The 27509-nt window shown below is 41.2% G+C and overlaps 3 protein-coding genes across 6 annotated transcripts; 1 reads left to right on the top strand and 2 right to left on the bottom strand.

Annotated features, from left to right (window-relative positions):
• Window positions 1–640: 640 nt before the first annotated feature.
• SNRPD3 (small nuclear ribonucleoprotein D3 polypeptide) lies at window positions 641–4376 on the bottom strand. Of its 2 annotated transcripts, none has more exons than XM_048322727.1 (4): window positions 4329–4376; window positions 3456–3605; window positions 2654–2846; window positions 641–1814 (listed from the first exon to the last, which is right to left on the bottom strand). In XM_048322727.1, the coding sequence occupies exons 2-4, from the start codon at window positions 3579–3581 to the stop codon at window positions 1753–1755; spliced, it is 381 nt and encodes a 126-aa protein (XP_048178684.1). In that variant the 5' UTR covers window positions 3582–3605; window positions 4329–4376; the 3' UTR covers window positions 641–1752. The 2 variants fall into 2 exon arrangements, with proteins under 2 accessions (XP_048178684.1, XP_048178683.1); XM_048322726.1 differs by lacking the exon at window positions 4329–4376 and adding an exon at window positions 4122–4216.
• GUCD1 (guanylyl cyclase domain containing 1) lies at window positions 4339–13647 on the top strand. Of its 3 annotated transcripts, none has more exons than XM_048322725.1 (6): window positions 4339–4525; window positions 6107–6191; window positions 7644–7809; window positions 8537–8628; window positions 10224–10465; window positions 10943–13647. In XM_048322725.1, exons 1-6 carry the CDS (start codon window positions 4489–4491, stop codon window positions 11032–11034), a joined length of 714 nt encoding a protein of 237 aa, XP_048178682.1. In that variant the 5' UTR covers window positions 4339–4488; the 3' UTR covers window positions 11035–13647. The 3 variants fall into 3 exon arrangements, with proteins under 3 accessions (XP_048178682.1, XP_048178681.1, XP_048178680.1); XM_048322723.1 differs by lacking the exon at window positions 4339–4525 and adding an exon at window positions 4685–4871; XM_048322724.1 differs by lacking the exons at window positions 4339–4525; window positions 10224–10465 and adding an exon at window positions 4651–4871.
• Window positions 13645–27509, bottom strand: UPB1 (beta-ureidopropionase 1). The gene is made up of 10 exons (XM_048322722.1): window positions 27352–27509; window positions 26532–26703; window positions 25018–25105; window positions 24216–24310; window positions 23089–23250; window positions 20060–20229; window positions 19309–19390; window positions 18422–18464; window positions 17547–17701; window positions 13645–14797 (listed from the first exon to the last, which is right to left on the bottom strand). Exons 1-10 carry the CDS (start codon window positions 27450–27452, stop codon window positions 14714–14716), a joined length of 1152 nt encoding a protein of 383 aa, XP_048178679.1. The 5' UTR covers window positions 27453–27509; the 3' UTR covers window positions 13645–14713.

The raw sequence follows: 27509 nt of genomic DNA, 5'->3' as shown, positions 1-27509 counted from the left end.
ACATGCATCACAGGAAGGCTCTGCAAAGCAGCCTGTAACAAACTAGCATTCCAGTTGCTCCAGTCAGAAATTGCTAAATGGTATGTTTGTCTTGGCTGGGACTTAAATTCCTACCAGCGTGAAACTTCAACATTTTTAACACTTAAATTCATGGTATCTTTGTGAACAGTTCATCCGAGACTCAGCCTCAACCTGAAGCCATAATGCAAAGGTTTTTGTTTATGCAAAATCCAGTATCCTCTTCAAAGCTGATAGGCATTAGAGATGTTACTTCAAACTTCCTTAAAGCAGATACAGTTTGTTCCATCAAACCTCCTGAGGGTTACTGTTTCTCTCGTGGCTGTTCCCTGCCCTCAGTGCTGCTGAACACTACATCCACTGCTGAGAGAACAGCAGCTCGGCATTGCTCAAGATTGAACAGGGACTTTAAAACAGGTGAACCATCACCACTAGTGGAAACAGTCCCTGTTTGTGAGGACTGCCGTCTTTTGGACACGTTCCTCAGGAGCGGTGTAAGACGACACTACAACGCTTCTGTAGTTAAGCTCAAGTACCCCTTAAACACATTTTAAGGAGGTTTCCACTGCAAATATTTAGGATCACTACCACCCAGAAGAACATGCAGCAGGGTTTTCCCTAGTGATGTGAGACCAAATACAGCTTTATTTACACACAATTCAACAAGTTAATACATGAGTTCAACTTTCCTGTCTGCACACAAGGGAGAGTCTTCACAGCATCCGAGCAGAAAAGCAAGACCAGCCCTTTTGTGTGTGTACAGACTGGTAATTGACTGCACACAAGTATGTGATTAGGTACAGAAGGGTTACATTTAAACATTTCAACCATTTAAGTCACTAAAAACAACCATGCTACACTTTAAGCAAAGTAAATTGAAGTTACAACTACATTTGGCTTCCTGCAGATCAGCTGATCTATACACAACTGTGTATAGGTAATAAGATCAAAAGCTGAAGTTGATCGTGAGTTTTGTTCAAAACATTAGCACTTGTATTGAGCTGTGTTTAATGGATAACTATTTATAAGACTTTCCTCATACACCTGCACCACCTTTCAAATCTACAAAACGTTTCAAATTCATCCCAGAAAATGCCTATTTTACGTTGTCGTCTTTTCCCAGACACGGGGAAAAACTGCTAAGAAAGTCAGAATAGATTTTTTCACTGCAAATGTAGATCTGGGCTATCAAAGTTGTGTGCTCCTAATTAAAATTTCTCCCCATATCTGAAGAGAAAAAAAAGAAATGCAAGAATACAAGTTCAATAGACAGATCTGAAGATGGACCTCTATCTATTGTAGGTCCATATAAAGCAAAAGAACACAGTGCTCTGCTTCTCAGGAAGCTCCCTCTGTTTTGCTGTATTTTCCATAAATGCAGCTGCTAATAAGACTTTATAATGTATGACTTAAAATTATTCATTAAGAATGCCTTCTAACTCTTTAGAGAATAAATGACAGCAGGATTAAACAAGAAAAAGGAAACATAATGATCTTTAAAAACCAACGCATCACACGAAGCGGTCAATCCTAGATATAACAAAATCCACTACTTTCCAGACAAAGCTGGCTTGAGTTTGAAATCAACCTACAGTGTATTTGCCCAAGAATTGTCCTGTCAGGTAAAAGCACACAAGTTTTTGTCAGAAACATTTATTAAACAAAACTGATACCAATGCACACATAGTCAAGTTAACACCCCTATTAAAAAAAGCAATTCAGCCAAGACCAAAATTATCTTCGCTTCTGGAAGATGTTGCCACGGCCCATACCACGGCCTCTTCCTCTTGCAGCCACTGAAGAAAGAAAACATCAGGAATTACATGAATTTGACATACCTGCATATTTATCTCAACAACTGACAAGCAAAACATCAACAACACTCAAGGTCTCTTGCTCAGAAGCAAGGAAATGCTCAGAAAGTGATGTGAGAGCAAGAAGATTTCTGTGAGAAGAACCAGAACCTAATGGTCCCACAGACTGTCTCCTCAGAACAACTGCAGTACATGTTCATACATCTCATGTTCCTTCTGACACACAAATCTGTGTCACCCAAGAGATTTGAAACCCACACTCTTGCAAGGTTTTGCAACACTACTCAGTAAGTTGCTCCCCCACTTAAACGTTACTGCACACTGAAGTTAATCAGGGGTTTTGTGGCACATCATTGTTACTCAGCTAACTAATAACTAGACTGAGCCCCTGAGAAAGGCACAAATGAGAGAGAACTACAGAAAAGCTAATAATTACAGCTTTCCAGTAGCTTAAGTACCATCTTTATAAATAAAGTTGTTTTCCTACAAAAGCTTAACAAGAACACCTGAATCCTTCCCTAAGTACTCCAAACAGCGGAGTGGCCACAATTGCTGGAAAACAGAACTCTTAAGTTTAAAAGAAAGGCTCTATTTAACAAGACTACTCACTACCTCTAAATTATTGTAGCATCAATATTACACATTCAGGTAATTGGGACAATCTGAGTCTTGACTCCCACCGTAAGATGAAACATACAGAAAAACACTGTATGAACCAGTAATCTTTTCACTTCTTACTGCTTAATCTCCTCAGTGACAGAGATGAGTTTTCCAGTTCTACAGAAAAATAGGGGGAGGGACCATGAACAAATTGTACATACCTTGAGCTTTGAGAATAGCTGCTTTCCCTCGCCCAGCTCCAGAACCCTGGTTTTTATTCTTCATGCTCTTTAGCATAGGAGCATTCTTCAACATATCTGGTAAGATGAGAAACCGTATCTTGCTGCCCCTGATGTACACCTGCTCAAGCTGTGCGACCCGTCCATCTCTGTATGTCACTGTTATGTTGGACATCTGGAAGGTAAAAATCAGTCAGTGCTTAGAAAGGCCTCAGCTGTCACACAAGGCATCACAACCATTTAAACATACTCCATGCCTGCTGCCCAGGACTTTTGCTTTCTCCCCAGTTTACACATTAGCTTTATCAGCGTCATCATTTTTGTTTTCTCATATGCAGATAGTTTTAATAAGGCTCTTCAAGTACTAACTATTAGGAGAGCATTCTGATTTCAACAATCACTTGCCTGAAGTCAAAATTAGGCCCTCTTGAAATGACTAAAGTAACGTGCATTAAATAAACTTCCGTTTTTTAAATCAAGGGTTTTTTATTCTTTATACTTAATGGCCTTAAATAAAGAACTCCATAAAAACACTGTTCACGGGACAGAATCTTAAAATCCCTAATCTTACTGACAGGGATGCCGAATCCTACTCTGAAACTGGAAATAAGCTCTGGCCTCTTTGGAGCACTCTGTAATGATGAATACACTTCACCATGGTAAGAAGCAGCAGCACAGTTTTCTTTATCCCAGGACTAAAAGCAACAATCTTTTAATCAAATTTTCAGCCTTCCCAGGCCCAGATCAGCTAACTTTCCCTCCATCCTTGTGAAGCAAAAGATACCTGACAATTCATGTTGTCTTCAGCTTCGATTAGTTTGCCTCGATAAACTTCTCCTGTATTGGTCTCACACGTCACAATGTGGCCCTCTGCCTCATGCAGGACCTTGATTGGCACTCCAATCGACATGGCTGCAGTGCTGTGGCTCTACACCTGAGGCAAAAGGAAAACAAAAGCTGTTATTACAAAGAAAGATGTAGAATAAGCTCCACCTACGCAATCCATCATCTTCCCCGTTAGTGTAAAGCACCAATTTTCTCACATTTAAACACAACATAACGCTCTGACTATGCATCAATAACACTTCTCCAGAGACGTACCCATGTAAAGACTAAATATCAATAGCCAGTCATTTCCAGGTCTCTTCTAGGAAATTCACTTTTAAGTACCACATAACGAACCACTCCTATCTCCGTGGGAAGAGCCCCAGGTACACCCCATAGCGGTATGGCCCCTGCGAGCCCAGCAGGCAGCACGGCCGCGCTCGGGGGCCGCAGCGCCAAGCACCGGGCCCTGCCGTGAGGGAGCCGGGGTCACCCCAGCCCTCCCGCACACCGCCGCTCTGACCCGGCCCCCTCAGGGGATGCGGCGCCGCTCGGACGCGTCCCCACAGCGCCCGGGGAAGCGAAAAGGCCCCGCAGGGGGACACGGCCCGGGGCCGGCACTCACCACCCAGCGCTGCCCGCGCTCTCCGCTAATGGCCTCCGCCGCCTCCCGCCCTGCTCCGCGCGCCGGAACCGGAACGCGGCGCTGGGGGCGGCGCGGCCTCGTCCCGTCCGCTCCCGCCCGGGGCCAGCCCGGCAGCCCCGCGGTGCCCCGTGCCCGGGGCAGGGCCGCGCGCCCCCCGCCCGCCGTGTCATGCCCCTGCCCGCTCGCCTGCCTCGCCGCTCTCCCCGCCGCCACGGCACGGGGCAAGCACCCCGGGGCCCGGCCCCCCTCAGCCCCCGCCTCCGGGAGGAGCCAGCGCCGGGCCCCGGGGCTGTGCCGCCGGCTCGGCGGGGGCGGCAGTGAGCGGGTGGGGGGTGCCGCCACCGCCATGAAGAGCCCCCGGGAGGCCGGGGAGCCGCCGCCAGGTTAGTGCGGCCCGCCCAGCCCGGTGCTTGGCGCTGCGGCGGGGCCTCCGCGGGCGGGGGGCGGCGGGGTCCGCCCGCGGAACAGGTCTGGGAGTGGTCACGGCGGGCGGCTCCTGAGGGCCCCGCCGGAGCCCCCGGCCGCCTCTCCGTCCTCCCGAGCCGCCGTGCTGCGGGTTTCGCCCGCAGCAGCGATGTGGAATTGCCGGCTCCGTCGTTAAGGTCGTGGCGGCGGGGATCTGGCAAACCGCAGCGGGGTTCGCAGGGTGATTTACAGGCATGGGCTGGTATCTCGTCTTGGGACAGCCGACAGCCATCCCTGAAGAGCTCTGGGTGTGTTGGGAAACAGGTGATTGGAAACTGAACGGCCAAGAAAACTTGTTAGTGCTCTCTGAAGCTTTCACGTAGAAAATATGTACCCCTTGGTTAACGTGGGACTTGCTAGAGGCCCTGGCTGTTAACAAAAAGGGGACTGATTAATAACATGCCAAGGAAAAATGATGATAAAGCATTTAAGAAGTCCTGGTTTGAGGACAAGTGGGAATTGATTTTCTTTGGGTTTTGTTTTTTTTTTTTGTTATGATACTTGAGAGCACCTTAAGCTAGATGAATTAAAAAGACTGACTATATCAACTGGTATGCCACTAGTCATGATTAAACAGGGGCACAACTAGGAAAAATATAAATAATATTACATCAAAACTTGACAAGTCCACGTGATGTCAAATGCATTTTTATTTCCATCATAAAATGTAGATGACCTTGTTAAAAAAACTGCTCAAAGGCCTTTTCTAGATCAAAGGTTACTGAGAAAAGCCCTTTGTGATTAACTCACTTTGGTCAGTGCTGAAGTAGCAATGACAGGCACAGCTCTTCCAAGTCCTGCCGGTGGTGAGGGTGTTCCTGAAACTGAAACCACCACATTGCCAACTCCATAAAAATAAAAACTAAGGCAGAGGATGGAGCTTGTATTTTGGGACTTTTTGGTAGATATTATTAATTTCCCCTCTCTACTGAGGTTTTGGTGGAATTAATACAAAAGGGCAACTGGTGCCACTTGTGAGTTTTGTTAAAATTCTGTAAATTACCATCCCTGAGAAAAAAGACATCTATAGAAAAGGCTTAAATCTGTGGGACTTCTAAGAGATTCCAGCCCAGAGGTCTTGGTATGTTTTCTCCCAGTTTGGTTTAACTCCTCTTGTGGCACAGAAGTATATTCAGACACAAGAGAAAGGATGAATACCTGTGTCTTACCTGCTGTTATCCAGGAAATAGAGCTTCAGCTGAGGGTTGGTGGGTATGTCATCCCACTAAAAAAAAAAAAGAAACTTCCAAGGGAAAAGGCGGTGGAAATGCAGTGATCTAGGTATGGAACAATAAAGGAGTATGAGATTAAACCAAATACTTACCTATACAGAAATACTAAAAGTACGTTTCCCTAAGAAAGAAAAAAATCTACCTACCAGTCAGACAAAAACATGTTCCTAAGTTTCTGTGGCTGTAGTGCTGAGGACAGGCTGACTTTTAGTGGCATGGCAAAACATTCCTATATGGATTGACATCGTTTGTGTTCTACTCACACAGTTGACTGCATCCAGCTGAAAGTGCCAGTGATTCAGCAGCTGTACCACTGGGACTGCGGGCTGGCCTGCTCCAGGATGGTGCTTCAGTAAGTGGCTCTCTTAGTGTGGGAAATCCCATTCCATGGGGAGGGATAGCGGAAAGCAAATCCCAGGGAGAAGAGGTGTGTTGAAGCAGCCATGAGTTCAGTCTTAGGGAGAGCAGCAGTTTTTGAGATACCCTTGGACAGTGACTGCTGCTTGGGCCTGACCCAGTTCTCTGGCAGGAGCAAGGGAAAGTAAACTGAACTTCAGATGTTTTTGAATAATTGACTGATTAGACAGATGCAGAATACCAAATCAGCTCTATGACACGCATAAACTCATAGAAAGTGTTGCCTCTTTCCTGTTGTTACAATTCAGAACTGGTAGTTAGCTGTGACTCACCCGATTCCTTTCTGTGTTTTCAAATGATGGGTAGGTGTATCCCAGTTTATGAGTGTGTGCTGTACGTGTACTACCTCTGTCCTGCTAAGCCCCCAGCTGGTGGGATGAGTGTTTGTGTTCCAGGAGTAGTTTCAGCTTCAAAACTGTGTTGCCCTTTGGGGTTTTTTTTGTTTTGTTTTATTTTTGGTTTTACTTTTTTCTGAACTAGTAGCTGTCCTGCTGAACTCCTCTTTCCTTCCACAGAGGAACATGAGCTTAGGTGCAGGAGAAATACCTATTTAGATGTCCACTTAGTAGATATGAAGCAGAAGATTTTCATTTCTCTCCATCCCTTCTGCCAAGACGTTAGTCCGTGTGCTGGTAATTTCCCATCTTGACTACTGTTAACCTCTATTCCCTTTACCTCTTTGCCAATCCAGTCTGCCCAAAACTCAGCTTCCAAGATTAATCTTCTCACCCTGCTGATCTGACGTTGTTTGCCCTGCATTCTCAATTCCAGTCCCTTTTTATTTTTTATCATTTACTTCCATTTGTTTTCTTACTTTCAGAACTCCCTGTAACTGCCTCGCCCCACCCCTTTGCAGCCTGTCCCAAGCTTCCTCCTGACTTCATCTCCCCTTTTCTTCCTTTTGTGTCATCAGTGCCTAAGACAAGTGTCCTCTGAATATTTACTGAATTCCTTTACGGCTCCTCCTTTTGAAATCCATCTATTGCGTGAAGGAAGTCTTAGTCTTTTAACTCTTCTTTGTTGACTCTAATACACTTGTACATTTACACTGTAAACCCTTCAGGACAGAGTTCTATACCAGCTTGCCTCTGGTACAGCACCTGTACACTTCTAACACTCTGAAACAGTCAAGGCACCACACATTTCCAATTTTAAAAAGTCAGCAATAAATCCAGTTAAATATTCCCTACTCCCTTCCCTTAAATTTCTGTCTCTTTTGTGGGTTGGTTTGGTTTTTTTTTTTTGGTTTTTTTTTTTTTGGTTATTTCTTAACCAAGCCCATTGTTTCAGTTTTTATGTGCTGTGATGTAGAGGCTTGGGCTACAGCACACATTTTACTTCTCCTAAGATCTGTGCTTCCCTTCCCCTGCCTTTCCTAATACCATAGGTACCTGAATCATTTGGACAATGATGAGTTTCAGAAAGCCATCCAGGAACTCCAGTTAACAAAGAGTATCTGGACTATTGACCTGGCCTACCTAATGCGGCACTTTGGAGTTAAGCATAAATTTTGCACCCAGACACTCGGAGTGGACAAGGGCTACAAAAATCAGGTTAGTATTCTCATCTGTAGGGGAAGAGCAGGCAGCTTTAAAAGCCCCAAGTATCATGCTATAAAAGCTCTGCTGTGCTACTGACAGTCAACCACAGTTAATTTGACCTACTGCCAAAGGTGGTACAAATCTGTTCCAAAGGCAATATGATCCCACATATTGATTCCATCTTTTGAATTTTTAAAAAGTTTGCATGTAGTGTTCATAAAAGGTTCCAACCTATTTGACAGCCTTGGAGACTGAAGCCCTGTATTTATCTACAGAACAGGTACAGCCTGGGCAGCAGCAGTGTTTAGCTTCCACACTTTCCCCACCACCGTGCCTCAGCCTTGACCTGGAAGATCCACCTCTAGAGGTGAGAGGGGAACTCAGCCTCCCATCCACTAAGAGCTTGGCCTCTCCAGGACTGCCAACAAGGGGCCAAGGAGGGCCTGTAGCAGCAGTGGCTTTAATACAAGCTCCTGCCCAGTTTCCCCTGGGAAACAAGACAGGCTTCTCTCATGTAGGCAGCTGAACAGCCACTGGATAGAAACTGCAACAGTAACTGACCAGGAGTGAATTTAATTTGTAATTCAGAGCAGAAGTCTGCTTCCAGTGAACTAAGGGAGAGATCTTCTATCCCATAGCCAGATCTCCAACTTACGCAGGCCCCTTGTAGCAGACTCTTAAGTGGTGGATTACCCAAGGTAAACACCATTCCAGTTCAGAACTTCTGTTATTTCCACAGTCATTTTACAGGAAGCACTTTGACACAGAAGAGAATCGAGTGAATCAGCTCTTTGCACAAGCCAAAGACTGCAAGGTGCTGGTGGAGAAATGGTAAGCTTATAGTTTTCTTTCTCTTTGGAGATTCTGTGGGCCCCTGCTTTTCTTGGAGGCACCAAGCTAAACTGCTGAAAGAGATTGAAATCAAGCCCTAAGCCCTTTTTCGCAAATTAGTGTCTTTCTACTATATCTGTCTCAAAAACCCCCATGCACATCAAGAGCTAATAATGAAGCTTGAAGAAAAATTAGTCGTGATGTAAAATAAGTGATATGAAAATGCTGACAGGAGCTGACTGTTTATGTTTTGAATTTGGTTATCCATTACACTTAGGCAGCAGGAGTGCCTACAGCACTCTAACTGGCCATTGCTGGAATTACGGAGAATTCTGTGTGGGTACAGAACTCGTTGTTCCCAGAGCTATGCAAACATTATGGATCTCTGTTCCTACACAAACATGCAAAGTACAAGTTAGCATAGGAGCTTTTGCCAAGGGGACCATGAAAGAAGGAACTCCATGAAAGAACTGCAAACCCAGAAGAAATGGAAAAACTGCAGAATTGTTTCACAACCAGCAGTGGAATTCTATTGGGAAAGGACTAAGCATCCAACATGAGCTGCGTCCATTTTTACAGGGAAGCTGGATTTGGATCCCTGTTGTTGAAGTGGGGTAAACGATATGGGGTAAGCAAAGAAGACAGGATATGGGGCAGCCGCAACAGCATTTGAATGCTGGAGTGTAACTTACATTTAGCAGACTCAAGTGCCCTTTCTAACACGTGTGGAGTCACCATCACTCCAACTACAGCTGTGACAGGACAGAATGGACACTCAGTTCCTCTTGCTTTTGCAAGATTGTGGCCTTGATTAAGGCAGGGACAGCAGGCATATCTACCTGTGCAGTACTGAGGCTGGGGCATCAGAGTGGGGAAGTGACATTGGAAAAGATGAAATAAAAAGCACGCAAGTTCAATCAGGTGGTGCACACAGCACAGACATCTGGAACAGATCCAAGTGATGAAATTCTCATGTATACAGAACACACCATCTGCCTCAATGAAGGACAGCATTTAACAGATGAGGTTATAGGTTATATTTGGTGGATACTTACTCTCTGTAGGAGGTACTGTAGAAATAAAGCCTCAAGAGTATCAGGTGATTCAAAACTGCAACTGGGAGAAACACAGTCCTGTGTGACACAGACAAATTTGGGCACATCTTAATTTGGTTAGTGGTTAAACAATATTTAACCACTCAGTCAATAAAGATTTGGTGTTTCAGAGGCAAGTTTTTCTAACCACAAGAGAGAACACTTCACTTAAAATTTTCCCACAACAGAAGTCCCTCAAGTTACTGAGTTGCCAGTTCCTTTATTTCTCTTCTCTGGGGCATCTGATACGAATGTCATCTCAGAATGTGTTACTGCAGAATCCAGAGCCGTTGTTCTGCACTTCAGTAGCAGCAATGAAATGAAAAGGCCTTGAATGCTGCAGGTTCTGTCAGGCTTTGTCCATAGCGAAGCCTGCAGGGTTTAACAGCAAAGACCTGTACCTGTGATACAGAAGTAGCTGTGCCAGCTGCACTGTCCACCATCATGCACTTCCTTTACGCCAGCCTCTTTCAATAAGTGTGTCTGTTTTTTTCCTTGCAGCACAGTAACCGTTCAAGACATCCAAAACCACCTGTCCCAGGGTCATGTAGCCATCGTCCTTGTGAATGCAGTCCTGCTACTGTGTGATCTTTGCTCAAGTCCTGTCAAATACTGCTGCTTCCTTCCCATTGGACAGAAGTGCTTCTGCAGGAGCCCTGACTACCAGGGCCATTTCATAGTGTTATGTGGCTACAACAAAGCCTCAGGGAGTATTTACTACAATAACCCTGCCTATGCTGACCGTAAGTAGCCTGTCCCTTTTGGATGGATTCTCAGCCAGTGCATTACTAACAAGTCTAACACAGAGCCACAGCTGGACCTCCCCTCACAGTGTGCAGGCATTTCAAGCATTGTTACCCAATTTGTCAGAAGGGGTTTTGCCACATTAATTACATCAGTGCCGCATTTTGTGGTGTGATTTAGCTGAAGCATTCATAGAGGCATTCTAGCAAATGGCTTGTTTGGCTTTCAGATGGATTAGTGAGAGATGCTGAACTGTGTGCAGAATGTAACAGAAGGGCCAGTTGAGTACCTATTTGCAGCATTACTTCAGCGAGCTCTTTAAGGTGAAAAAATCTACCCAAGTAAAGCTGTAACCTAAGCTGCTGGGTCTAGTCTCTATACTAGTTTTGTTTGTGGAGGCTGTTACATCTAGTGTAAGAACCTTTCAACAGCAAATCCTTCTGAATTTTTCGTAACATTTTGTTCCTCCTTACCAGGAACATGCTGCACCAGCATCAGTAACTTCGAGGAAGCCAGGACAAGTTATGGCACTGATGAAGATATTCTGTTCATCTACACAGACAGCTGACATCCACAGAGGACACTCCTGCCCCTTCCTGCACAGGCTGCACGGCAGCTGGCTGCTTGTCTCAGGACTCCCCTGCACACACCTCACTCCTGAACTGCAGTGGGACCTTCAACAAGGGAGGCTTTATAGACATTGACAGGACCTATATTGCAATGCTGTCTTTACCTTTTTTTTTTTTTCTGATGATGTATCTGATTTTGCAATGTCTGTCTCTGGTTTGTTTGTTTCTGGTTTTGTCTTTTTTCCTAATTTTCAACATTGCACATTTGACAGCAGTTCTGAACTACAGGCACAGAGCCTGTTCACTTTCAGCTTATTTTAAAATTAAACATGTAAGAAAAAAGCACCACATTTATGAACTTTAACACTTGGTAATATTTGCATAGGTTTAGGTAAACAAAGAAAAAAAATAGAAAATACCTGCTTCTCTCTCTGTCAAAGCATCAAGGGCTGCTCCTCATCCAAAATCTATGGATTTGAAGTTCAGCAGAGTATTATAAAAGGAAAAAAATATTAACTTAAACCACTTTTAAATAACAAAAAAATGCCTTATTGGCTCATCAGTATTGTCTGCAATGTAGGAAACTTCCCATGTACCAAATTAACAGAGATTTAGCGTTTATGCACTGCAATACTGGAATTGCTCCCTTGCACTACAAAATCCATCTCTTGGCTAAATCCTCTTGGATGGGTGCTCAGAGCTCCATATTGCTCCAAAAGTTTAAGTGGAAAAATTTTATTTGCACTTTAAAGTCTTTCTTGCTCTTTGCAAAAAGCTCTGAATGTTATGCCACCCACATGCGCCAGTTTCTGCAGAATCCATTCTAAATATGAACTTTAAACTTATTAAGCAAATGCAGAAAATTATCATCCGCACTAATGGTATATATTTTGTGTGTAAAGTGTAAATATCTGACAGCATCTACTACATTGTAGCTAAAATGCTGAATCTTAATTTGAGCCAAATTTTGCTGTTGGTATTAGTTCAGTGACCTTCTAAGAATTGCTAAAATCAATTAAGAAAAGAGGAAATACAAGCATCTCTGCTACAAGTAAGAAGCCAGGAACTTAGATTTTTCTAGCTCTTATACTACAGCTGTATTTGGATTAAGTTTTTGCTGTATTGAGACATTAAGTGAAAGTGGTAGCAGCCCATTCATAGCCCTTTCCTCTGCTACACAAGGAGCACTCTGAAGTGTAAGAAAAAGCCACTTAGTTCAGCTTCATCCATCATAATTTCCTGTAAGTCTCAATCTTCAGTCCTGCCTATATGAAAGTGAGTAGGAAAATCAGCACTGATATAAAACTAGGAAAATTTGCACTTAAGACAGAGATCCCACACCTCTGGCATAGTTTTAGGAAAAGAACTGTTCAAGTTCTGGAACTCTGTGGAATAACAGTAAAAGGATATTGTTATTTACTGGTGGATATAATAAATAGGAATCTACTTTCAGCACAGAAAGTTTTTTTACCAAGATAAACATTTTCTTTCATCAGTTGTTGACTAACTGGAAAGTATCTATACAGTGTTCACTAAGTACTTAGTAGAATCAAGAGTGCTCCTTTGTACAAAGGCAAAAAATAGTAACAGACATCTAAAATGCAGCAACCCTTAAAAATTCCAAACAAAAGTACATGACAGGAAATTTTGCATGTCAAATTTTGCTTATCATTGGTGAAGTTTAAATACGTTCTGGCACTGATAGCTGCAAAATGAGTAAGAGGTAGGATGTGATTTGTGTAGAACCGGTACATCAGTGCCACCAGCAGAATCCCTCCAGAAAAAAGGTACAAAAGCTATTGTAAATAATGCCTTTCAACTCCTCCAAAGTAAGTAACCAGAAGACTCCTGATCTGAGAATTTTTATGTCCAGGGCAAAAATCATGATGATTTAGAGAGATTGTATTAGCTCTGTTAATAACTAACAGGTATGTAAGCTGCAGGCTGTTAAGAGTACTTCCTTAACCATGCATTTTCAGGTAGGTAGTTAATTCAATACCATTAAACTGCCACAGGCTTTATCTTAGAGAAGGCCTGATTAGTTAAATAAAATCAATTCTCACAAAAGGCTTGTAATTGACATTTAGCATCTTACTGTTTCTGTTACCAAAAGTGAATCCTGAGCTTATAGAAAACATGAGCTTAAGGGCAAGCTAAGTGTCCTGAAGTGCACAGACGAGTGTAACAATATTGACTGGTAAGTGTTTGGTACCCAGGGTTTAAATGCTTCAACAAAAGTGAAAGATAAAGCTGTCTAAGCTAGTGCCGACAAAAGGAGAGGTCCACTATTACAACAGGATCGTGTACAGCTACAGATGAAAACACAAGGAAGAAGTAAAAGCCAAGCAAAAAGAGTATATGACACAAGTTCAGCTGAAAAAGCAGCTCACTGCACAAGCATTCAGAACATCTGCATTTTCTGAAACTTGGTTTCCCATTACAAGACTGTCTATCAAAACACTCATTCTGAAAATGTTCAGTTGCTTTGTTTCTGTCAGGATGTCAATAGCAAAGGAAGGGGATTTTACATGCAGGGATTTTATACATAAATATATTTTTATTTGTAATTAAGCCATTCTCAATAAAGGTTAAACTCACAGATAACCCTGTAACATAATGTAGCAAGTGTATTTATTAACAACTTATTAGGAAAAATGTTTTTTGAAAATCTGAAATTGTAAATTGGATAAAAACAAGACTTCAAATATTTATTACAGCTATAAATTCATAGTTGCTGGGCTGTATTCAGTCTGCATTGCCTGAACACCTATTGCCATTACCCAAATCATATGAAGCAAAATTTCAGAATACAGTACTACCTAAGAATAGCAAATGTATCATTATTACCTTTATTCCACAGCTGGTTTGTGTACTCTGCAACCACCACATATCCTACTGGAGTGCAGCCCCAGGGAAGGAGTTTTCCTTACCCATCGTGGGCTTTCTGTTCACAGTGAAAAGCATCCAACTGCCCCAGCCTTGCCTATGCACTGGCCAGGGTCTCATTTCTGCTTCCCATCAGGGCACCGAGCTTCAGAAGATACCAAAGCATCTCTCTGAGCACAACTTCTGCACCGTGAAGGGGCCCATCAAAGACACTGATCCAGCTGTGGTTGTGTAAAAGGCAACAGAACCAAAGTGGTCTTGCTTTACAGCACCCACAGATCTTCAAATAACGGGGGTGTCTGGGACATTACTCAGCTATAACAGAACTGCATCAAGCAGTTCATAAGCAGAAAAAGCAAACAAAACCCAGATGAAAACAATTTCTGCCTCCTTTCTCCCTAAATTATGCATTTGGGCAGAGGGTAAAAACTGGAAAGTGGAAATAAATAGATGTACAATGCAAAGCTTACGTAAAAAGTTTCATATCCTCTGAACTCATCCTCTCTATCAACTATATCACAGTACACTGTATGTGTTTCTACACTAGAAAAACACTGGATGTATTTCTAGCAAGGAACAAAACTTCAGACATTAGTGTAAGTAACAACGCTCAAGAAGCCATTTTCAATTATTTTACATAACACAGTTTTGAATCCTATTAATTAAAGTTGGTTACATGAAATTAAACTGACAACATTTTAAAACAACAACTTGTGATTCACAGTAAAGCTATTATCCCACAGTAACTTCGAATTTGTCTTGTAACATCTGAGTGTAATGAGATGTTCTTTCTTACTCTTTGATGATATTGGGTATAAAGTAAGGCTGGATTGCTTCAGCAAGCTTTTCTGCATACATTTCATATCTACCAGTCATCTGTAAAAGAAAAATCAAAGCTTCAGTTCTTTCAGTGAGCTACAAAAGTACTTCAGTAGAAAATACTTATTATCCACTGGTTGTTTTTTTCTATGACCATATATGATTTAATTGTCCCAAACATCAAAACCATAATTCATGCAAAATTCAAGATCTCCAGTGCCTTAGCACAAACTGTTTTTTATAAAAAGAACTCATATTATGTTGCCTAGGACTGTATTTCTATCCAAAAAAGAAGTCTATTTCCACCCTAAAAAGTCAAACTTCTAAATTAACATCTTCCTGTCTTGGAGCTCTCCTTCAGTGACAATCATGTCTGCTGACTTACTACTTACGGTTATTCTGGATTGCTGAAAGTTGGATGTGAAAGGTGGACTTGCTTTCTTATGCATCAACAATTTTTTAAGTTACATCAATGAGGCAAAGGAATGTCTCCATAATTAGGGCTTCATGTCATGTCCTTGACAACCAAGGAACCCTGCTGCCAGCAGTAAGTTTGCATATATGCCACTGACAGTGTTTGAGTTCCTCTTACTTCACCCTTTAATAATACAAAATATCAATGGTTTGGGCAACAGAGACGTGCTGGAAGTGCTGCAATACAGCACCCGATGTAGTGCCGTCATCTTCTTCTGAAGTGCACAGCCCACAGCATTGGCTCTGGAGGGGCAAATTACATCTTTATTTTATTTGTTTAACCCCTTTGCTACTCTAAGTTCAGCAAAGACATTCTACTGAATGTGCCTTTCAGGCACCATTGAGTGCAAACTGCAGATACCAGAGCAGGTTAAATAGGTTCCTACTTGCTGTTAAGGGTTCTTTTTCTGCAGTGGGTAAACGGAGACCACTCTTCCTCATTCCCCTCAGCAAGAACTACCTCTGTCTTGGCCACAACTGAGAGGAAAAGGAAACGGCTCTCCCCTGTCACATAAACAAAACCACAGCTGTGCCTTATGTGTTAAAACACAACAATAGCACTCCACACCATCAACATAAAATTAAGGTGCTGACAGCACAAGACTTGAAGACAACAAAAAATATACAATTCTACACAAAACAGCCAAAGGGCAGTGTTTTGCTTTTACTGTTTATTTTTCCTAATCAATACAATTGCTTTTGTTCAGATACCCCTACTAAGCTGTTATAAGCATTGCTCCATGTGCTTCCTGACACACCAAGCCTCTACTCTGCAGTAAGGGCCTCAGACTTTGATGGCAAAGGAAAACTAAATGCCTGCCTGACTTAATTCCATTACGGCAACAACCACATGCCTAACACAGGCCTCTGTAAAATAACAAATGCAATTCTGTTCCAGAAGATGACCTGAAATCACTTCTTGGTTTTTGCCCTACATATGGATTAGCAATATTAGCAAAGAAATTAAGCTCTAGATAAGAAAATGCTATTTTTTAATTAGAAAGCTTATTTCAAGTCCACAGAGACTTTTCATTTTTACGTTAAACTGAAATAAAACATGTTGAATATTGCACCATATTGTAATACTCAACAGGCAAATAAACCAGCTCTATAAAATAAATGTCTGCTTGCAGTAGCATGATGTTCAAAAATTAACACTCCTTGCAAATGATTACTTATTTTAAATACTAGGTGATCACTGAAGAACCTGCATATATTGTATAGCTGCTAGCCAGGAGTTCTGGTCTACTTTGTTAGGATTCAAATGATGCTGATCTTAAGAGTGGATGGGAAAAAGTTCTAGTCTCTAGCAATACTGAGGACTAGAACAAAAGATCTGTCTCCACAGAAGCAAGAAGATGTTTTCTTCATCAACAAAACCTATTTCCAAAGTTGCCACTTCTTTTGTTTTTTTGTTCCAACAGGATCTTTGTGTGGCCTGTTGTAAACTTGATCAGATTTAAAAAAGAACTACAGTGTCATTTGTTTAAAAAAAAAAAATCCGGTCACTCCACTAAATCAGCATATAATATGGCACCCCCACATAGCTTGTACTGGCACAACTGAAGGGTTAGCAAGCTGCTGTGCTGAGGCAGCCATTTCTTCAACCAGCACTGCTGCTGGACAAATTAAATCCAATTATGCCCTCTGGAAAGATGAACCAAATTAGCTTTACCTCAGAATACAAAAAAAAAAAAATAGTAATAAATAAGGTTTGTTAAAGCCATGTGGAGTGGCTTGCAGCCATCTTAATCTGATTTAGATAAATTCAAAAGTGTGTTAAGATGCTTCAGAAATGAATATACACACTACACAGTTCTTTCTCTGAAGTTTCAACACATCCACAAATTCAGGAAGTTAACATTGCAGAAAGTTTGCCTTCAGAAAGTTCTCTGAAGCTTGTGGGTTTGAGTTTTCACTAAATGTCACCAAAACTGACAATTAAGGCCTTTATGAATATATAATAGTACCATATTAGATGAGATCCGATGCCTGGCTCAGCTCAGCAACAAATACCTATGTTCACTGCATAAGGAAAGCATAAACTCTTCCCCAGCAATCTTCAGAGCTCCTGGCAGTCCACATTAAGGTCCTGAGGCTAAGGTTTTCATTTGAAAGCTACTGGCCTAGTTTCCCTGCATTTATCTACTCCTTTTCCAAATCTCTTTATGCTTTTGGCCCCCATAACATCCTGTTAAATTAGTTCAACAATTTAAGCTCTGAACCATTAAAAAGAAAAAAGAAAGGCTGCCTTTTAACTATTGTAATATCACAGAATCATTATCAAAGCTTGTTTGTTCTAATATCATATTTTCTTTATAATCAGGCTTACCTTAAAATTCCACTTGTCACCAACTTGCCTGCAGAGGTTTAGATCCATCTCTACCACCAGCAGCCCATCTTGAGTGCGAGAGAGTCCTGGGGTCCTGCTGCCATCTGGTGCAGCTACGTAACTCGAGCCATAGAAATGGCCCAACTCATGGTGTGCTTAAAGAGATTTTTAAAAAGCATGTATTGCCATCTGCAAATAGGTATCTAATTTAACATGCAGTGTCCCACAAAACCTGACTTCATTTCTTGGGGACTCACTGTCCTTTAGGCAAGATAATCATCATGAAGAGGTCACAGCATGACCCTAAAATAACTGCAGTTTTGGCCAGTAATTACTTTCATGCACAGTACACCATCAAATTATCTGGAAAATCTCACTGCATTGCCTTTCAAATAATGCATCATTGTGCTTTCTCATTATTAAGTCTCTGGACTTAAGCTTTTGCTTTCATTGCTTTTTACTTAGCATTTGAATGAATTCTAATTGTCAAATCATACATTTTCAAAACAGCTGACAGAGATGCATCCATTCAATTTTCAATGAAAGGTCAGAGATGAAAACACTGGGATTTGAGGCACAGAAAAGATGTTATGTCTTATTGCACAACTCTTGAGTTGTGCCAAAAATCAATCACATCTGTTGTACTACTAAGCAATGGATACCGCTGACCTTTTTCATGCAGCTGCTAAGAACTGGCTAAAAAAAGGCTCAGGCCCACTCTGGATGGAGCCACAGGCAGCCATGGTTCTCACAGCACAAATTATCATGTTTCAACATAGAAATACATACAAGAAAATCTCATACTCCTCACTGATCGTTCTCTTTAACTTCCAGCAAATCTGGGAACTGGTACTGAATGTGATTTCTGAACATACCTTTTCCACCATCTCCAGAAGTAAAGGCGTTTTTGTAGTATTCCTGTGAAATAAGAGGAATCCATAGGTGGCAGTATAATTCCATTTAATTCAAGAAATCCTTGCTAGTCTATCATATTTTGGAAGTTTATATAAATCTACAAAGATTTTTTTTCTGGCACACGATCAGCACTGTCTAAAGGGAGTCGTAAGAGAGGCCTAGTTTCTCTGATGGATAGGATAGAACACAAGGTCTTTTTGTATCACTGACTGTTGTTCATACACTTTGGGGAACATGCCTCATACCCATTTCACAAGTTTGAAGAGGCAAAAGAGGTGATATTTAACCAAAAATATCTTTTTAGATCACAAAAAAAGGCAAACATATTCACATATCATCAAGAACAAGTCTGGATTTTTGCAGGGAATCTAATTTAAAAAACACACACATAGGGTATTTGGACTAACCTGAAGGTAAGAATGACCTATTGCATGTACTTATAATTTTCATTATAGAATTTTACAGTCCAGAAAGAGGTAGTATCTGTACAACAGCCACCAGTTGTGTACCACTGACTCGAGGGTATATGAAATTTTCAGTCATTTTGGCTAAAAGAATACTGATTTCACCAGAGAAACTGGGAGAGTTAGCAAAAGGGTGGGTGCCTACTACAAAGATTCAATTCAAGAACAGGAAGCAGCTGCAACCAAAAAGTGGGCTGCCAGCAACAAAGGCAGCTCTCAATCTCTTCAAGACTGTCCATCTTCAAATCACATCATAAACCCTAGTACAGTAGTTACACAGGAGAGGAATCCATGAATTCCAGTGCTATCGGTCCCTTGCCTTGAATGAACTCATGCTCCAACACCTGAATTATGGAATGAGATGAAACAACGAAGATACAAACCGTTCCTACTCTGTTGATGGGACACGTGAAGCAGTGATTGGCTATGGCAGCATTTCTGGCTTCAATTGGCCACAGTGCCTCGCTGCAACACACAAAGAGGCAGCAGGTATTCATTACTTGTACACTTCAGTGCTAAATCTAGATTCTCACTGTCTCACACTGCACATTTTCTGTCACAGAAGCCAAAGTTAGCTTTTAGGAAATCAAGTCAGTAGGGTGCAGTTAATGTTAATCTGCAGAAGATTAATCTCAAGGGACAATTTACACTGGTCCAGTCTGGTTCAAGAGGCCTGATAATCATAAACAACAGTTTAAAAAAAATGTTTCTGAGAAAAGGGTTATCTCAGCTTGGTTCTGTAAACTGCAGTTTGATCCCACACTCCTAGGTGGACAATGCAAGCTGCTAAAATAAGCCTGAACACGACTACTACCTATTATATAGCAAAAATATTACATAAAAAATCTAAATAAACTCTCAGTTTTCATTAACCAGCTGGATGCTGGTTAATGCTATCTTAAAGACAGGAGACCTGCTGATGTACAACAAAGTTCTGAAAGAGAATCGGTTACTGGGAGCAGACCAGGAGCCCAAAATTCCAGGTGGATCAGAATGCAGGCTCCTTTGTGAAGACAAAACAAGGAGACTACACTTCCAAGACCTCAGCAAAGTGCCCTTTAGGCCCCAGCGAGGGGCTCAGAGGTTCAGTTAACCCAGAAATGGAGCAACGGCACAGATCAGTTTGTATTTTACCTGAGTGTCCCAATAGTGGCTGAAGGGTTAAAGATGATCTCTGCTCCATTAATGCTATACATGAGCCAGTTCAGAGGGTGGTGGCGCCCATAGCAGATATTCACAGCAATTGTCCCAAACTGTGTCTGAAACACTGGGTGTCCTGTATTTCCTTCCATATAGTAAGTAGACTACAAACAAACAAAACAAAACAAATAAAAAAACACCAAAAAACCCCAAAAATACCCTCAAAAAACCAACCAAACAAAAAAAACCCACAAAGGCAGACTTCTTAAAAAAGTGCAAAAAAGTACCTCTAACTAAAAAAGCTTTTTAATCTGTAGATAGAAGGCTGAGGATAATAGGATGAGTAAGATTTACAAAAGCACTAGGCAGCAGAAAAGATGAATACAGAAATGCCAAAGCAGCAGGAGTGCATATTCACTGAAATTACACTCTTATACCTGCTTTCAAGCAAAGTAACTTTTTTATGCAGCAGGCAGTGCACTTCCAAAACGTGCTGCTTTCTGAAAGTACTATCACCAGGTTCAGACAGAGACAAAGACAGTGATAAAGACCCACAGATAAGAACAAGACAGAATATGCCATGCAACATTCCTTATACAATGTTGTGGATACCAAAGGAGTACAGAAGTTGCAGTGGCCAGGCTGATCCCTGACAGTATCCTTTGGTGCCAACCTGAGACAGAAGAGCAAGGGACACAATCCATCATCCTGACCCCATGAGACATAGCTCTTATCAGACAAGGAAGGTGTGTTATAAAGCAAACCCCTCCTTATTGAAATTATCTGTTCCTTGTAACCACCACCGCCATTGGTCCTGAAGGAAATAGAAACACCTGAGGCCTAAAGCAAGCAGTTACAGCTGCGGAACAAACCTGGGCCTCGTGTAACTGTGGGCCAATGGCACGACAGATACAGGAGGGTCACCTTCCGAAACCAAGGTCTAGAGGTTCAGTATGTTCAGTAAAAGTAACATCTCATGTTTCTTATTTATTATCAGGTCTCATGAAATTGCACAGTCCTTTGGGCACTGCTTTGATCTCCTTTCATGTCTGTAGACAGCACGCCACATGGTGAGTGCTCACACAATCATTTTTCAAAACAATTCTGTTGAATGAATATACTTCCATTTTTTCTCCTATTCTCAGTTTCTTTTCTTACAATAGGAGAAGAAAAACAAGAATGCTGTTGCTTCAGGGAATTCATCAGTTCCTATTTCTTTATTTCTCACCAGAGGTCACAGTCATCTCCACAGCAATAAACTGTGATGTCTCAAGAAGGATTGATTTTTATCTATATGGCCTCCCACACATGGCTGAATAGGCCACAGACCAATCTCTTCACCCTTTCCATTTAGTTCTTACTGATTCAACTGGCACAATTTTAACAAGGCTCCTTTTCCATCTGCCCTACAAAGACAACCCACAAGAAATCATTTCAAATTCAATATTTCTTTGAGGTTTAACTTTGTTGATAAAGAAAACATTAAAGTAACACAGATGAATATAATCCTTTCCTGTAGCCTGGTTTCTGAAGTTGCTTTATCAGAATTGTTCAGCTCAGAAGAGTGAACTTAATGCTTTGCTAACAAAGCCAGCTGAAGACAGTGTTGTCTTGGGTAAACACTACTTGATTCTGTAACAAAGTAGATACAAGAAGAAATGCCAGATCATTACAGTATATCTGGAAGCTATAAACAGATTGTTTTGTAGTAATTATGGCATTTAGGATTCTAAGAACTAACTTCTTTTCGCAAAACTCTTAATGAAACTCTATTTATACTTCACATGAAAAAGTAAAAATACTTTCTTTTTTTAGGTGTCTCTCATTACAGTTTCATAGCTGGAAACAATGAGTTTCTTGGAATCTGTTGATTCTCCACTAAACACTGTCTGGAAAACTGAAAGACATCATATTTTAGCACAAGCAACAGGAATTTATTTTTTGTTGGATTACATAAGGAACAAATAAAAAAATGTGGAAAATAACCAATGGATTTGTTAGTTACTACTTTGCTAACTAAAGGACAGACCTGATAAAATAATATTAAATATCAAAAATAATTGTAAAAAAATACAAGTAAACACTGGTGACTGACAGACTGTGCCTGAAATTCATTGTCTAGAACTCTATTAACAGCCTCCTCTGGAGAAACTCACACCAGCGTGATCAGGTCTGCAAAAGCAACTGCAGGTACATAGCAGCCTCCAGTGCTTAGAAGAAATGCTTCTGTTAATTACTCACTTTAGCTGACAAGGCGAGATTTAGTTAGGTAAGACAATGTATTTTTAGACTTCGGTTAATTTTTAATCCTGATCTTTCTGCTTGTGATAATTCTATGGATGGATAAACACATTTCAGATCTACCAGTTTTCCTCTGATCTTGTCTTTACTGCCAGTTCAGTTTCTGAAGCCGATTCTGGAGGATGGCCCAAAACCTGCTGGGGGCTTCAGTCGCAATAATGTGATTAGTAGACAGAAGATGCCATAAAACAGCTATTCAGTCAGAGGCATAATGAATTAAGGGATTCTGCTTGAATAAACACAAGCAAAAGAACTGTCATTTCCAAGACAACCTCACAGAGAAATAGAGAAAGACTGTAAGTAATGTTCATGCTTGAACCATGAAACAATTGCCCTGAAAATTGAAGTTAAGTTCAACATGCACACATGACAAAACAACCCAAGCCAATCATGCACAACAAACACAACACATCTGTAACTTAAAAGAATTCTTTTAAAGGATACTTGATACTTTTGAAGTTTGCACTAGGCCAAGGAAGAGTACCTAACAAGATTCAATGTTATTCTTCCTTTAACACTCATCACTCTCACAAAAATTATTCCTTCTTGATAAATTTACTTACCATCATTTCATCTGAGAAAAACTGATTTGACAGTAAGTGAACCACGTTTTCTAGAAACACACTGCATTTTCTGCCACTGTGACTCTGACACAACCCATGCTGGCACAAACCAGAGCTGCCAGGTAAGACTAACTTAATTATCACAATACTGCATCTTACCTCATTGAAATCTCCAACCCTTGGAATGTGATTTTTCCTACTTTTGCCAAGGAAAGCTCCAGAATTAGAAATGACCACTGCAGTATTCCACAGAATTCCACCATGCAGTTCATCTCGCTCCAGGATTGGAGATACCACAACCATATTGTATTTCTTTGCAAGCTGTACAAATGAACACAATTCCTCTATTATACACCAACCTGCAGTACCCCAGAATGACACACACCACAGCCAGCTGAAAACAGTTAACTGAAACAGCATTACATGTTAACTACAAATGCTAAATAACACAGGTACGAGTGAGAAATATAGCAAAATTCTGCCTGCCAGTTTACTGGTACATTGCCTTTTCCTTCACATCACTTCCCTTTCTTTCATTTCTCCAAACTTCCAGTGTCATTAATTCCATAGTGAGAAGCTGTTAACATGTACTTGCCCTAGATCAGACTAAAGATACTATGCTGGATACAAAATTTTTAATAGCTCAGTCATAGCTGGGCAAATTTTACACCAAAACAAGTCCAATTTTCTTATTTAAAAAAAAGTTGTCAGAAAATAAAACTCTGTCACTAAACTTCTAATCAACAGTCTCTGGAGAAACAAGAGCCTGACAATAACAAATCTCCTTGGGTCCAAAAAAAGTTCCCTACATTTGTGTCATTCCAGAGGAAAATGCAAACAGTTGTGTGACAGTGTTCCCTGTTCAGAAAAGGCTATTATTCTCCTCACACCTTTGTACAAGGCTTGTTTAATGCTCAACTGTTCTAGGCAAGAAACACCTTTTAAAAAGAAAATAAAATTATCTGTACAAAGAAAAATTCCTCCCTTGTAAAATTTAGGAATAGTTAAATGGGCAGTTTCATAGGATTTTCATGGCAAAAGGTAATCTTTAAATGCAGAGTAGTTTAAACAATAAATATCGAGCAGAATTGTTCTTGTCCATTTCTATTTCAATTCACTATCATAATATTTGTCAAGCGAGTTGAAAATTTATTTTTTGTTTCTTCAGTTTTCTCAGTGATACCAGAATGGTACACAAAGAAGAAATCTGTCATTATCAGTGGCAGTTATGGGCTGGGGCTGGATGTGGGTTGGTTTTTTTGTTGCTTGCTTGCTTGGCTTTTTACCTCTTGACAGAACTTTGTTGTTGGCCCATCCTCTGCTGACTCAGCAAATTCAGTCCAAGGAAGTTTCTCTCTTGTACAAAAAGCAAAGGGCATGGCTGGAAAACACCAAAGCAAGGCAAAATGCACAAGAATGTTCATGCCACTCAAGAAATACAAGCTATTTGCATGAATACTGATAAAAAATTAAAATTAAAAAAATTTAAATAATTAAGAATGATTCAACTGTTTTTCTTGTTTAAAGGCAAAAGCTATTTAAAAATATTTTTAGCAAGGGCAAGGAGTTTTGAGCTCACACAGAGCAAACCAGAAGAGAATGGATGCACTTAGTGAAGTCTCAGCAGGGGTAAAAAGACAAAATACACCCCAGTCACTAGTGTTCACTATGAATAACCTGTTTTCATAAACATTTAATGGGCCTTCATTTTGGGTTTTGCTTCCATTAAGCCTCAAACACCCCATGTTAATTAAAAATAGATTTTTAAATTATAATACCTGTCTAGAAAAAAAACCCTGAAGTTTTAAGAGAAAAAAAAAAGAGGAAAGGATCATAAAGGATGCCATGAAGGAGCTCCAAATATCATATGGCAGTCTTCAACATAACAGATCCCCACTCTTCCATACAGTTCTGCTACCTCAGACTCTTTGGTTTGTCCTTTAGGAAGTAAATCACTATGGTCAATTGTTGTTATCTTGGAAGATTTCTACTGTTCACTTACAAGACATACTTGTAGTACAGGACACCTGTTAAAATAGAAGGCACTTGACATCCGACAGCCTACAAGGAATCACAGAAAATACTCACTCCAAGCCTCCTGGAAACACACAATGTTGACCCCACACATTGAAGCCACTCCCACCATCTCCTCAATGCGTCTGTGCAGAGCAGCCACCTGATTGTGAGAAATGTCACACTATGAAAACAGCTGCATGTTCATCTTTGTATTAACTGCCTGGTTTTACAACCTTTGTTCATATTGAATTTATCTTGTTCTATACTCAGTGCCATTGCTTTCAAGGGGAGTAACTCAAGCTATCATTCCTGAACACTGATAACAGAGTCAGATATAGATTTTTAAAAGCATTTAGATGCTGAAAATACAGAAAGCATTCCAATGGGATTCTAATTCCATGGTTGCAACATTTATATAGATGGCAACTCATTGTTGCCTGACTAGCAAAAAGCCAAAAATCTTAACAGAAACAACAAAAACTGTGATTTTGCTGCTCATTGTAAACAACCTACAGGACGATGTTAAGCCCTCTGTCCTAAGAGCTAAGTAATTATTACCAAGAAAAATCATCAAAGCATTTATTAATTAGTTTTCTAGAGTATTCTACTTAAAGATAAGCATAGGTGTAGCACTTTACATTGCTACCTTCAGGTGTCAAAAATGAATTAATAAAGACAAGACTGCACTGACCTATGAACTCAACAACTGTATGTTGATTTACAGAAATAGTTAACTAGTTATTTATAAGGTAAAATCATTAATACAGCTGGTACTTTATTCAACAGCTGCTATAAAGAATCCACAAACTTGATCCGTTTATTGAATTAATGACTTGCATCCATGATAGGTAATCTTTCCAAAACAAACTACTTCAGAAATATTCTGTCCTGTCACTGTACAGAACTACTACTCCAGGAGATTTTATAAATGCAGTGTTTTCTTTCACTTTTTTAAAGCTACTCTTAGGAGGCCATTTCTATACATATATGTCACATCATGCTTTTGGGTCCAAAAGATGGTTGCAGAATCATTAAGGTTGGAAAAAACCTCTAAGATCATCAACCAAGTCCAACCATTAACCCAGCACTGCCAAGTCACCACTAAACCATGTTATCTTGTAATAAGATTTCACTCACTGCTGTACAAAGAATAATGAACACAGCTTTATTAATCTGTTTCCTCTAATGGATTTTCCTATAACAGAACATTTCTCAATTAAAACTAGAACTGCACCTGTGGTTTCCACTGGTTGCCATCCCTTTTGATTTTAGGTAAATGCTTTTATGTTTCATCTTAGAGGCAAAGGATTTTCATGTACAAAATGAGCTACTAAATATTTAGCTTTGGAAAAACTGCGAGCAAGTTGGGCATGCTAGGTAAACACAAGAGATGTTTCTGAGAAACGATAAAACCAAATGTGTCATTCAAATTTCTTACAGGATGCTCTACTGCAGTTCTGATGGGTCCTGTACTGCCAATCATTAGACATTTCAGGATACAGTTCCTAAAATCAAGAACTGAACTGTGTTATGTCTCAATCCAGCAGAAGAGGAGTTACAAACAGCCCCAGTCCCAGTTTGTATACCTGGACTGCCACTGCTGTGTCTGTGGGAAGAGGGAGTTTATTCTGTATCAGTCCCACTCGAACAATTCGTGGCCTTCTCAATTGCTCCGGAGCGGCTTCAAATCCATAGCCCTGTAGTTCAAAATCTCTTTCCTGAGCTGCTGACAGTGCAGCAGTTGGCAAATCAAGTTTTCTGGATTAAACAGAAAACAAAGACATTTTGATATGAGATGTTCTCCTTTTCTGCTCTGAATGAAGTGGGCCAAGGGGATCACAACTCTGTCTAACCCTGCAGAGACACCCAAGCTCTCATGCCCCAACATTCATCCATCAGCCAAGGGACAGGCAGTGACCAGCTCATGTGCCAATCTCACTGCTGACCTCCACGTCAGCAATCTCCCTCTGTCCTCCTCCGTCATTTCCAGACACTAACACCTTGCTGCAGAAATCAAGGCGCACATACGCACAAATTTCCACCTGCCATACCTGGATTATAAACACTTTCCCTCCAATGTATTTTCCTCAAGTTTTAACCCTACTTTTTCAGCTTCATCACCCCGATGCCTCGACTATTCCCGTCAGGTCTTCCATCCCTGTCCATCACCTTCTCACACTGCCCTGCTCCCCACACCTGAATCACCTCCAAAATGCCCCTGTCACCTCACTGCAGCACCAAAAGCCCTACTCTTCCTTCCTCCCCTCAGCCCAGCACCGTGTCTTGCACACCCGCCCTCACATTGACTCCTTCCCCTCACTCCCAGGCTGGGCATCGCCGCGGAGCCCGGGGAGAGGAGGGACGGAAACCCGCAAAGCGGGGGGCGAGCCCGTCCTGGTGACGCACCTGGCCTCGCCCCCATAGAGGATCCGCTTCACCTCGGCGAGTTCCCCGGGCGGGATGTGCCGCTCCAGGCACGACTCCAGCGACTCCAGGGCTCCCGCCATGGCGGAGGATGGGCGCGCGCAGCCCCTCAGGCGCTCGGTGGCCCCGTGGACTTTGTC

Source organism: Corvus hawaiiensis, chromosome 18 (genome assembly GCF_020740725.1).
Source record: "Corvus hawaiiensis isolate bCorHaw1 chromosome 18, bCorHaw1.pri.cur, whole genome shotgun sequence".
Taxonomy (NCBI): Eukaryota; Metazoa; Chordata; class Aves; order Passeriformes; family Corvidae; genus Corvus; species Corvus hawaiiensis.
This window is presented reverse-complemented; position numbering and strand designations above follow the sequence as displayed.

Bases quoted from the DNA above. Each gene is read 5' to 3' on its own strand.
- SNRPD3 (XM_048322727.1), bottom strand. From the start codon at position 3,581: ATGTCGATTGGAGTGCCAATCAAGGTCCTGCATGAGGCAGAGGGCCAC. The intron at 2,847-3,455 runs GTATCTTTTGCT...TTTACCTTCCAG, and splicing joins AAGACAACATGAATTGTCAG to ATGTCCAACATAACAGTGAC. The intron at 1,815-2,653 runs GTATGTACAATT...TTCTTTCTTCAG, and splicing joins AGCTATTCTCAAAGCTCAAG to TGGCTGCAAGAGGAAGAGGC.
- GUCD1 (XM_048322723.1), top strand. From the start codon at position 4,802: ATGGGCTGGTATCTCGTCTTGGGACAGCCGACAGCCATCCCTGAAGAG. The intron at 6,192-7,643 runs GTAAGTGGCTCT...CTAATACCATAG, and splicing joins TGCTCCAGGATGGTGCTTCA to GTACCTGAATCATTTGGACA. The intron at 8,629-10,223 runs GTAAGCTTATAG...TTTTCCTTGCAG, and splicing joins AAGGTGCTGGTGGAGAAATG to CACAGTAACCGTTCAAGACA.
- UPB1 (XM_048322722.1), bottom strand. From the start codon at position 27,452: ATGGCGGGAGCCCTGGAGTCGCTGGAGTCGTGCCTGGAGCGGCACATC. The intron at 23,251-24,215 runs GTAAAAAGCCAA...TCATTTGTACAG, and splicing joins CAACAAAGTTCTGTCAAGAG to CTTGCAAAGAAATACAATAT. The intron at 14,798-17,546 runs GTAAGCCTGATT...TTTCTTTTACAG, and splicing joins GTGACAAGTGGAATTTTAAG to ATGACTGGTAGATATGAAAT.